This window comes from Malus sylvestris, chromosome 10 (assembly GCF_916048215.2).
Source record: "Malus sylvestris chromosome 10, drMalSylv7.2, whole genome shotgun sequence".
Lineage (NCBI taxonomy): Eukaryota > Viridiplantae > Streptophyta > Magnoliopsida > Rosales > Rosaceae > Malus > Malus sylvestris.
In genome coordinates this window covers 38223145-38235976 of record NC_062269.1, presented here as the reverse complement: position 1 = coordinate 38235976, position 12832 = coordinate 38223145, and the positions used below count along the sequence as shown (strand labels likewise).

Sequence of the window (12832 nt, the reverse complement as noted above, 5' to 3'; positions counted from 1 at the left end):
GTGAATCTGCAAGAAAGTAAAGAACACAAGATGTACGTGGTTCACCCCAATGTTTGGGTTACGTTCACACTGATATTGTATTTCTCTGAGAGGATTATGAGGGAGAGAGCCTCTGTAATGTGAGAGTGAGGCTTTGAAGGGTGAGGGGGCTTCAAGCTTAAGAATTGGCATCTCTTAATGAGGAGAGTGAGGGGTCCTTTTATAGAATAAGGGCTCTTCACTTATTACATATTTACCCTTTCATTTATTACATAATCACATTTGAGTCCCCCAAGTATTTATACGAGGTCTAAATACGGAGGCCCTAAGTATGGTACAAACAGTAGTCCCCCAAATCTTCAGTCAAGAGAGTCTTTTGGCTGGAGACTTGAAATTCAATCCATGTGTGGGCCGAAGTAACTAGATGTCATCTAAGACTGATACACGATATGAGGCGGTACTCAATCTGAAATGATGCTCAACTAGAAGTAGCACATGTTGCAAGGCTGCTCTGCTTGTGGCTTATGTTGCCTTGGTTGGCTCGGCTTGTGGCGTTGAAGGTAAGGGAGTCCCTTTTATATAATAAGGGCTCGCTTCTTAATACAAAAAATGATGGGCTAGAGTTGATGCTTGTGGCGAGGCGGTTGCTCAGCAGGCGGCGATGCTCTCTAATGATGGTAAGGGAATCCCTTTTATAAAATAAAGGCTAGCTTCTCAGTACATGAATTAGGAGTGATGCTCGCGGCGAGGCGATTGCTCAGCTGGTGATGATGCTCTCTAATGAAGGTGAGGGAGTCCCTTTTATAAAATAAGGGCTCGTTCCTCAATACATGAATAATGGGTGCTCTCTAATGAAAGTAAGAGAGTCCCTTTTATAAAATAAGGGCTCGCTCCTCAGTACATGAATAATGGGCTAAGTCCCCCAAATATTTTTCATGAGGCTCAGTTGAGGCCCAATATATGGTACATAATGTAGTCCCCCAAATCTTCAGTCAATAGGGTCTGTTGGCTGGAGACTTTAAATTGAATCCATGTATGGGCCGAAGTGGCGGTTGTTCGGATGCGGTATTTGTATACCCTGTACTGAAGCTTTATAGGTGAAGCTTTGCAAGTAAAGCTTTTGAAGCTGGAGCTTTGTAAATGAAGCTTTTGAAGCTGGAGCTCTCGAAGCTGGAGCTCTGTAAGTGAAGTTTTCAAAGCTGATTGACATGAGTGATGCTCATGAATGTTGACATGAGTAATGCTCATGAATGTTAACATGAATGATGGTCATGAATGTTTATGTATGATTGACATGAGTGATGTTCATGAATGTTTATGTATGATTGACATGAGTGATGCTCATGTATAATTTTGGAGTACTAGACGTACTTTTGATCACCTAGTGGGTGATAATAGCGGTAGGCTACCGAATAATTTTGGAGTACTGGACGTACTTTTGATCACCTAGTAGGTGATAATAGCGGCAGGTTGCCGAATAATTTTGAAGTCCTGGGCTTACTTTTGATCACCTGGTTGGTGATAATTGTGGCAGGGTGCCGAATAATTTTGGAGTACTAGGCGTACTTTTGATCACCTGGTTTGTGATAATAGCGGCAGGGTGCCGAATAATTTTGGAGTACTGGGCATACTTTTGATCACCTGGTTGGTGATAATAGTGGCAAGGTGCCGAATAAGTTCGGAGCCATAGGGCCTGGTTCTTTTGGGCATATGGGCCTTCGCTCTCCACATAACATTCCAGCCCATTATTTTGGGCTTGCCGTTTTTTTTATTATTACCCTCTGATAGGGTTATACAGATGTCTCCGAAAGATAAGAAAAATAAATTACATCATTCACAAATAAATCTGACCCTCTGCTTAATGGGTCACGCCCATAATGTCATCACCACCGCAATTATGTCTGCTTCTTTTTATCTTCTTTTGTTTTTGCTTTTATGGGAGTGGTTGAGATGACTGAGGGACAAATGCATGCTTTTTCTTTTCATTTACAGACATACTCACATGCAGCCTTTCTTTTTCTTTTTTCTTTTCACTTTCTGCTTTCGGCCTGGTTATTGTTGGGACCTTGTAGTGGGATAGCATGTGCTCTTGGAGAGGGAAGCCTCTCTTTTCTTCTCCTTGCTTTTGCATGTGGGTGGTCGACAAAAGCCATCCATACGGGTGGTCGACTAAAGCCATCCAGACTCATCATTTCTGATGGCATCATCGACAGAAACGGTTCGATGAGGTTGCGGGAATTGAATGAAACAAATAATATCCAAAATCTGATCACTCACCAGAATATCCAACCCACCGTAGTTTTCTTTCAACCAGTCACAAAACTCAGTGATGGATGCCGTGTCTAGCACATCGAGCTGATGGCGAAATGTATTGAGGCCACCTTCTTGGAAGACCTTAGCTGCTTCAAGCCCCACACTGCGGTCTCTGGATGTGAGTATAACAATAACTCCATGTGCCGCAAGCTGCTTCGAAATCTCAAACCCAATCCCCCTATTACCCCCAGTCACCACCGCAATAGTGTCTGTTGACCACCACTGCTGGTGATCAGAATAAGGGATGGTTCTGATGAGGGAGATTTTCTTAACGTCTCTTTTCTCTTCTTTCTTTAGCTCCGGGTGCGCAGGTCCTTGGCCGTGCGGTTGGATCAAGGCTTCGATCACTTCCTTCACCTTCGAATTGTCGCCAACACTGTCGAATTAACACAGGTTCTTCCTCGACGAGAGCCCGACCGCCAAGATCCTGCAGACCTAGATGCTTGACCCCATCTCCAATGGTGAAGAAACACACAGCCTTGCAATTATGCAAACTCCACCCCACCAAAAGAGCATACAAATCAACAATCGCCATTGACAAACTCCACACACATTGCAAGCTAATAGCAGCAACAAGGTAGCAGAAGGTGGCGACGGTGGGAAAATCGGAGGTGGTGGCCATGACAGAGAGAGAGATTGCGACGAAGTAGAGCTGGCAGAGACGTAGGACGAGCCCACCAGGGGTGCCAGGCGCGGTGAAGTAGAGCTGGCAGAGACCCAGGGCGAGCCACCGGGGGTGCCAGGCGCGGCAAAGCAGAGCTGGCAGAGACGCATGGCGAGCCCATCGGGGGTGCCAGGCATGCCTTGGACGTCCTTCATCCTCACTCTGAGGGCGTTCTGGGCCGCCACGTCAGTCGTAGGCGGGGCCTCCACCGGATGGACCAACGGGCGGCTCACGTACATAACTCTACAAAATCTCTCTGCACACCCACTCTACAGAGACAAAAGTGATCTCGATGAAACCATGAAGTTAGAGTCGAATGTGGAAGAAAAAGGGAATTTTGAGGAAGGTGATGAAGAGGGTAAGAGTCCCGGAGAGTTTTTTTTTTTTTAGAGAGAGGGAGAGTTCTTTTCTCTGAAGATACAGAAACGAATAGAGAGAAAGAGAGAGGAGATGACATGGTGGCTTGCTGTTTGTGGGGGTTTTCTGGAAAAGATTTGGGTTCTTGGTTTCTACAGATTCACGGTGGAGGTGAAAAAATGAAAGAGAACGGACACAACTTTTTGTATCGATTCCCACAGAAGGCGCCAAATGTTGATGCACAAAACCAGAGGGGTCTTGGAACAATGTAAATCCGACCATGAATCTGCAAGAAAGTAAAGAACACAAGATGTACGTGGTTCACCCTAATGTTTGGGCTACGTCCACACTGATATTGTGTTTCTCTGAGAGGATTATGAGGGGGAGAGCCTCTGTAATGTAAGAGTAAGGCTTTGAAAGGGTGATGGGGCTTCAGGCCTAAGAATTGGTCTCTCTTAATGAGGAGAGTGAGGGGTCCTTTTATAGAATAAGGGCTCCTCACTTATTACATATTTGCCCCTTTATTTATTACATAATCACATTTGAGTCCCCCGAGTATTTATACGAGGTCTAAATACGGAGGCCCTAAGTATGGTACAAACAGTTTGTATAAAAAAATTAAGAAGAAAAAAACTTGATATGTTAATCCTCGTGTGAGTAATAATGTTAACCACTATATCACGAGAAAATTTTCATTGTGACCGAAACACAAGTAGTACATTGTGTTTTTATATAAATGGTGGAAATTTTTATTTTTTAAGTTATTGACATTTTAACACATATATCTCACAATTTGTATAGTAATACATGGTGTACTATCCCGTGTTTCCGTCACAGTGAAAAATCTCTCCAATATGACAATGTGTTTCGCATGAAATCAAGAAACCTCCTTTGCTGTACGAGCATAGTACATACTCTCACCTTCTAGTTTATATCTCGGCCTCACCAACACTAGTTTTTCCACTGGTCACACGAACCGTATCTTCAAGTTTCGACCACCCGATTCCCCAATTCTCTGGATTTTTCAGTTAGCATCCCTCTGGAGTAAGTGTTTTTTGCTGATAGAAACTCTAGACAAGGAGCCATCCAACGCAAGGTGTCCGTTAAGACAGATTCTTCAACCACCGTTGGGGAGTTGACTGAAATTACCTTAAGATCTTGGAGACTAGCTAGGAAATGGTTGAGATTATTTCTGTCTCAATATTTCTGGAAAGATGAAAGTGTACACAACAAAGAATGCAAATCAATAACAAAAGAATAACTAATGTTATTTGTACCACATTTACTTACGTGTGTATACCTTAGGATTATCAGCATATACGGTTATTTTTCTGTGGCAATCAAATTTTGCAAGAAAATTGCTCAGAAAATGATGCCATTTGTATGGAACGCTGAAGAGAGAGAGGCCGTCTCCTCAAGTATGATTGTAGTCTCACATAACTTTGGAAAATTCATACAACTAAAGTTGTTCTTCAAATAAGTCAAATAACCATTGAATCCAATTAAAAGGAGATTTGGCGTATCAATTGTGACACCCATGGTGGAACTGCCTCCACAAATGAATACAAAACGTTTTAGATGCTGACAGAACAAGTTGATACTCATACGTTTGAGGAAGCCGCAACAATCCTATAATAGCAAGCTCTCGAGGAAGGGAAATCTTGAATTGAAGCCTTTAACCATCTGCTATCTCGAAGATCAGTGTTTAAGAACTCTAAATTCCTTAGTGCTACGTAAAAGAGGCAAGATCGACTCTGAACAGAAAGTGTTTACGACTTTCATCCTACCAAATCTAAAAATTCAAGATTCATAGCTTTAACTTTAAATATCAAATGCCAGGGCACCCGGAAACCAAGTGGGAGAATCCCAGTCCGCGCATGTCTTCAAGGGACATAGATTTCAAAGATGGAAGACTTATAGTACATTTATCCTTTATGCCCACGCTCTTCAAGTTTAAAACAGTTAAAGATTTTGCATTGAGAACAGTATGGGATAAGTAGTAGCCACCTGTGTGTGCGGAGTTCATGCACATTGAAAAAACTCGTTCGGCTGATCTCAAACTCTTTTAACATTTTCTTTCAGTAACAAAACTCAAACACTTATCGATGACCTTAACACGTGGGCATTGAGAATTCTTCATATTTTTGGGAAGACACCGGCAATTTCTGATTCGAAGTATAAACCTATCTAGAACGTATCTGTCTCACGGTGCTTCAAACACATTTTTCACGAAGTCAAGGAACAATTTACCGTGTTGAAGCTTGTCAACATTATGTAGCTCTTCAGGCTCTTCCTCGTCGAAATTTAACATGGGGACCAAAGATGATACACTTCCATTGCTAGGAAAGAATAGTGGCCCGAACGGTAAGTCTATTGGAAAGGAGTTGGAGGATTCGGCGAATGGCAAGGTCTGGTAATTCGGATGTGTTGTCGATTAGGGAGGCCATGGCGTTTCAATTTTGATCTTCTTGCCTTTCTTCTTGCTTTCTTGAGAATTTTATTTGTCTGCTTTGCTTCTAAGGGCTCTTTTTTCTTAAACATCATGAAAGGATTTCTTAAACTGATCAAGAACGAAGAAGTGGGGAACAATAAAGAAAGACAATGATCGAACAAAATACACAAAGTGCTTGAATACTCTATCCGCACTGCACTATCAAAACCCTAGCTTTGCCTGTGCTATATCATAAGTGGGTTATGGTCTCAACTATATATATTTACTTAAGTAATATCATTGTCACATCCCAACCCAGGTCCACCACATCCCGGGTCCGTTTCACCACCGTAGCACGATATTGTCTGCTTTGGGCTTACCATTCCCTCATGGTTTTATTTTTGAGAACTCACGAGCAACTTCCCAGTGGGTCACCCATCCTGAGAGTGCTCTGACCTCCTTCTCACTTAACTTCGGAGTTCCTACGAAACCCGAAGCCAATGAGCTCCCAAAATGTCTCGTGCTAGGTAGGGATGAGAATATACATTTAAGGATCACTCTCATGGGCAATGTGGGATGTTACAATCATTGACTGATGAGATCTCTCCGTGACGGCCGAGGATCTTCTGTCCGCAATTTCATGTCTCCTTTATGTCTCTTTGTTAGTTTTTTGACATGTGTCCCACTTAACTCTGAAATTAACACCGTTAATTATTATATATAACTAATTGAAAAAAAAAACCACAGAATTACAAAAAAATAAACATGAACAGTCAAATAAACACCGGCAACCACACCCAAAAACGAACAGTCAAATAAAGTATGCATGCTCGTCCTCACCGTCGTCGCCAAAGCCCCTGATTTCCAGAACCTTTTCCTTCCCTTGCACGACCACCTTCATGGCATGTTTACCAAAGGGGAATGAAATGATAGGAAACGGAATTGCACACATCCCCATTCATTCAAGTGTTTACCAAAACTTCAGGAATCAAAAAACTAGTGGGACCCGCATAAAATCAGGAATTCAATTCCTGCAAAGGCCGAAGTGGGATTCTTGGGTGAAAGGAGGGATTTGGATTCCTGGAAATTGTGTTCATCAGGAATCCAAGTTTTGTACCGGTAATACCCTCAAGCTTCAAAGTAATATTGGGATGGGGGGAGGGGGGAGAACGAACCAAGGGATATTGTTTGCAACCCTTGCGGGTTGTGCTGATCTTCTTCGCATAGTAAGAGGAGCAGAACGTGGTTGGCGATGAGGAGAGTCTTGTGGGTGAGGGGGAGTGAGTTGAGGCGGTGGAGGGTGAGAGAGAAGAGGATGGGGGAGGAGGGAGGGAGGAGAGACGGTGGTAGTGGTGGGTATTGGAGAGGATGGTGGTGGGTATCATGCGGCTGCTGATAAAGACTGGGGAGAGGGGGGAGAGAGAGAAGAGGATATAAATTAGGGTGATTTGTACTAAAAAAATATTATTTCATATTAAATTTGTACTAAAAAATCTCTCTAAAGATAAAAAAATGAAAGAGTAAAAGTTTTACTAAAAATAATTAGCAAATAAAATACATTAGTTAAGCAAGGGTACTTTAGTAATTATATTAGATTTTCTTCCGATTCATATGAATTAGTAAACAGTTTATATAAATCAATATTATTTCTACTCCGATTCCAGACAATTTTGGTAAACAACTTCAACAAGAATCTAATTCTGATTCCAGCTCATTCCAATTTCCCCTCAATTCAATTCATCCTCAATTCAATTCCCCTCAATCTGATTACGAATTAGTAAACGCACCCTCAATGTCTTAATCTTGTCCGAGATTCTTCTCAAACCACTTCAAATCGCTGAGGGGCGAGATGAGCGGCTGCGATTGGAGGTCAATTTGCTGCCATATAGGATTACACTTGGGCGTGAACTAATTAGGACTCCCCCATTAAACAATGATTTGCTGCCCATAGAAGGATTAAACATCCATTTGCAGCCATAGAAGGATTAAAAATCGATTTGCTGCCATTTACCTATTAATACGAAGAGCTGATCGAACTGCGATTTGGGCGTGAACGGCCTGATGGAGGAGAAGAGGCTCGGTAGGATGTGATAAGCGGAGGCCCCGCAGGGGATTTGGGCCTGAATGGTGATTTCTGCAATTCTTTAGTGTTTTTTTTTAATATAGTTATATATAAATTGTTAGTGGTGTTAATTTTAGAGCCAAGTGGAGAGACACATGTCAAAAAACTAATAAGGAGATACAAATGAGACATGAAATTAGGGACAACAAATCCTTGGCCCTCAATGACACCCTAATCTCTCAATAAACATTGGGTCAAAAATCTCTTGATAAACATTTAAGCATCTGATCTTATAACTAGGAATGGAGCTAGAAATTTCTTCTAGTGGGGGCAACCCGAAAATTAACTAAAAAAACCTTATTATAGTATAGCTACCCAATAGATAATAGGAATGATTTTCAAATGATGATGTATCACATTTCCAATGTTACAAAAATTTCAGTGTAGTATTGGAAAGTGGTAGAGTGATAAGAAAAATATTAATACATGATTACGTGTGAGAGAGGTTTTTCAGTTTGAATTATAGAAAAAGAGTGCTTTTGCTCATATAGTAATTGATATGAAGTATATACAATATGAAGATATGTTGGATGTTAGATACTTATATTTTTTTTCAAATATAACGCGTGTATATTACTATATTATATAATTATAGTCTGTAACTTAACAAACCAATCACTTGAGTAGGGGTATATGCCCCTAGTATGCCTTCATTGGCTCCGTCCATGCTTATAACTAGTCTCATACTCAACACAAATACCAAATAGTCATTGTCGTTTATGTGAGTCAACATAATCTCACACTTACAATTTGAGAAAAAATATCATTAGATATAGTGTTTGATTGTAAACTAAAACATGCTTAATTGGATGGGTACTATAAAATGATAAAAAAAAATGTGAACCACTTGTCATTCCCAAATGGAGTGAACAAAATTAACTATATCATTCATTTATACCATAATATATGAATTAGTGATATCACGATCAGGCAAAATATTCCTCGAGTTTTTTTCTAGGCAAAGAAGATATATAAGACACAGGGATGCAAGAAAACAACCTATTGTGGATAGAGTGGACTTTGTGGTTGAAATTTAGTGCAACCCTTTGTTCCTTGGTCAGACCATTGATTGAACTCACTTCATCTGGCACCATGTATTTGTGGACCAACTTGTACCATCTCTTACAACCACCCTATCTCCATAGGGCTCTCTTAATTCTTCCTCCACAGCATCAATTTTGTGGCCAATAGTAAGCTATGTGGGCCACACACAAGATTCCCACATGGCACCCACGTGGACATCCTGCTTGGCATGAGTTGAATTGTGGTCCATTGTTCTGCACCACCCTGATTGAACATGCTTCCGTTAATCAGTTTGTGAACAAATTAGGGATATCCTACCAACATTGTCTTTTTTATTTTGAGGATATTAGTTGGCAAAAATAAGAATGATATTTGGTGGAGTTTTAAGCTCAACTATTAGTCCAGACTATCGCGGATCATACAACATGTCAGTTTGGATTTATCGTATTATAGAAGGTTAAGTGTCCAAAATTACAAATGTAAAGAGAGTAAAATTCTGGTGTATTGGCTATTTATAGTAATTTGTTGTTGAATTATCGTTTTCTTATGATAGTAATTTCTCCAAGGATCTATTTCTATACATAGAGGCCCAAATGACTCCAGTCCTTGAGCACGGGGCATAAAGAGCAACCAAACTTGTTTACTATTTTTGCAAAAACAGAATAATATTGCAATCGGAGGGTGTCTCTCTATTAAGAGACGTTTTTGGAAGCATAATTACAAGGATGTTCGCAGTGCGGTCTGTCCTTGCACAAAGGTTGTCTTCAGGATGCAGCCTTTTGGCATGGGTTGAACTCCTTGTGCTCTGATTGCATTCCACAAGGGATTTTCCTCATCCTGCCTTTTGGCATGCATGAGTTGAAATTCCTTGTGTCCCTTGATCCGGTCCTTACTTTCCTCCGATTTTCGGAAAACATTTTCATCGATCATTAGGCCGGCCGCACGAGAAATTGTTTGAATATGAGCATGTATGTATATACCCTACTGCATCAAGGAGTGAAGCTTGATTGCATGTACATATATTACTAATCTTGTTTCATTTTTCACCATCAGCTGTTTGTGTGGTGAATTTTGAGGCATGGTTTTAAAAAAATCCGAAGAAAAAAGTATGGAGATGAAAAAAGGAAACATATTGATGCACAAGTACGAGCTGGGACGGTTGCTTGGAAAGGGGACATTTGCCAAGGTTTACCATGCCCGAAACCTGAGCTCCAGCCAGAGCGTTGCGATTAAGATAATCGACAAGGAGAAGGTGCAGCATGTCGGATTGATTGATCAGATTAAGAGGGAAATCTCCGTGATGCGCCTTGTTAGGCACCCGAATGTGGTTCAGCTCTTTGAGGTCATGGCCAGCAAGACCAAGATTTACTTTGCCATGGAGTACGTGAAAGGTGGGGAACTTTTCGACAAGGTTGCCAAAGGGAAGCTCAAGGAAGACGTGGCGCGGAAATACTTTCAGCAACTGATTGGGGCTGTTGATTACTGCCACAGTCGAGGGGTCTATCACCGGGACATCAAGCCAGAGAATCTCTTGGTGGATGAGAATGGAAACCTCAAAGTTTCGGATTTTGGATTGAGCGCATTGTGGGAGTCTAGGGGACAAGATGGCCTCCTCCACACCACGTGTGGAACGCCAGCGTATGTGGCACCGGAGGTAATAAACAAGAAAGGTTATGATGGCGCAAAGGCAGATACATGGTCTTGTGGGGTTGTCCTCTTTGTTCTACTGGCCGGTTTCCTGCCATTCCATGACACCAATCTCATGGAAATGTATAGGAAAATCAGCAGAGGAGACTTCAAGAGCCCTCAGTGGTTTCCCCCAGAAGTAAGTAAGCTTCTTTCGAGGATTCTTGATCCAAATCCAAGCTCAAGAATAAGTGTTGACAAGATCATGGAGAATAGTTGGTTCAAGAAGGGGTTTAAACAAATCGAAGCGCCTTTAGCCCTTCCGTGTGATCCCAGCACCTCAATCCGCGACGTCCATGAGGCATTTGCATCAACAAGTCATTCAGCTGGAGAAGGTAATGCTAGCGGAGCAGGAACAAGCTCCATGAGGCCAACATGTTTCAATGCGTTCGACATCATATCTCTCTCACCAGGTTTTGACCTATCCGGTTTGTTTGAGAAGGATATGAATCACAGACCACAGGCGCGATTCACGAGCACAAAACCAGCCGCGACAATTGTTTCAAAATTCGAAGCCATAGCACAGACGGAGAGGTTCAAATGCATGAAAAAAGATGGAACCCTTAAACTGCAGGGTAGCAAGGAAGGCAGGAAAGGGCAGCTAGGCATCGATGCTGAGATTTTCGAGGTCACGCCTTCATTTCATGTCGTGGAGATGAAGAAAACGGCTGGGGACACATTGGAATACATGGAGTTCTGTGACCATGACTTGAAACCCTCTCTTAAGGATATAGTATGGACTTGGCAAGGAACAGAGCAGCAACAGCCACCACCGCCAGTAGTAGCGCCTGAACTCGTTTCTTAGATACAAAGGAAGTGCTTATTTTTATCTAAAACTTGTTCTTAATTTGTGTCTTCAATGCGTTTTCATCTTTATTTCTTAATCTTTTCAGTCTTTTTCTTCTTTAATCCGCTTTATATGTTGTACTTGTTTCGAATTCGAGATCAATTTGTAAAGGGAGAGACGGAGGTATTACTAGTCTGGTCATCTGGTGCACAACTGAAGACTGAGCGCGGTGCAGGATGCATGTTCTGAAAAATGTGCAATCATGTAGCAGATTGATCGATGATATATAGAAGAGTAAATTCTAGCTATGGTCCCTGAACTTTACTCAAATTGGAGCAATGGTCCTTCAACTAAAAATCCATTACCATTGGTCCTTCAACTCATTAAAACGTGCAGCTATGGTCCCTCAACTAAAAATACATTACCTTTGGTCCCTTAATTTTAATTCAACTAGAGAAATGGTCCCTTAACTTTATCCCAATTGTAGCTATGGTCCTTCAAACATAACTCGTTTTGACAAATTTTTTTAAGTAGTTGACGAAAATGACCATAATTACACACTTTGATGAGTTGAGGGACCCTAATTAAATAAATGGTTATTCCAACATAACATATTTTGACAAAATTTTGAAGAAATTAATGAAAAGGACTATAGCTACATATTTTGATAAGTTGAGGGACCAATGGTAATGGATTTTTAGTTGAGGGACTATTGCTCCAATTTGAGTAAAATTCAGGGACCATTGCTACAATTTACTCTATATAGAATCACTAGTTTAAACTTGTAGCACCAAAAGGGCAAAATTTTGGGTATTCAATTGCATATTTAAAGAGCAAGCTATGGACTAATTATATCTGTTCTTGTTTTTCTTTCAATTTAAACTTTTGGAGTGAAATGATTTAGGGAATGAGGATAACAGATATCCATCTTTGCTGTTTTTCCACAACTCATCCTGAAAAAATTAAGCAAAACAGCTCCCGCAGAAAGTACAGAAAGGCAAATGTGCAACCACGTTTAAAGTACTATCATGTTAGAATTTTAGTCATGTGTGTGAAAGAGATTAATATTTTGATATATCTCGGTTGTACTCTAGAATTTTCGATGTCTTTAACCAAAAAGAAAAGAACCCTACAACAAGAGAGGTATTGTGTCTAACCAAAGGATCACGTATGTTTGTGCGGCCATAATACAAAATCAGAATCTTCTGCAATTTTATATCACTCAGGACAACCCGTATGCACACAGTAATTCCTCTGTAAGAGGGCTGCTATATTCAAGAATCTCTCCTGAAAAAACAGTAAACAAGTTGATAAGCTAATTTATGACCAAATCAACCGAAATGCTAGACCAGTGATTTATAAGTGATTTGTAATTAGGTATGAGGGTAGGATACACAGAACCATCACCGTCTGTTACTTTAACTAGCAAATCGAGACCTCTCCCTCTAGAAATACACCTTATCAAATTTA

At 41.0% G+C, this 12832-nt stretch overlaps 1 protein-coding gene and 1 pseudogene across 1 annotated transcript; one reads left to right on the top strand and one right to left on the bottom strand.

The window, feature by feature from the left end:
- Window positions 1-2524: 2524 nt before the first annotated feature.
- Window positions 2525-3750, bottom strand: LOC126584539 (CASP-like protein 5A1; annotated as a pseudogene).
- Window positions 3751-9490: 5740 nt separating this feature from the next.
- On the top strand, window positions 9491-11670 carry LOC126586177 (CBL-interacting serine/threonine-protein kinase 20-like). Its single transcript, XM_050250886.1, has 2 exons — window positions 9491-9822; window positions 10004-11670. The coding sequence occupies exon 2, from the start codon at window positions 10004-10006 to the stop codon at window positions 11378-11380; it is 1377 nt and encodes a 458-aa protein (XP_050106843.1). The 5' UTR covers window positions 9491-9822; the 3' UTR covers window positions 11381-11670.
- The last annotated feature ends 1162 nt before the right edge of the window (window positions 11671-12832 follow it).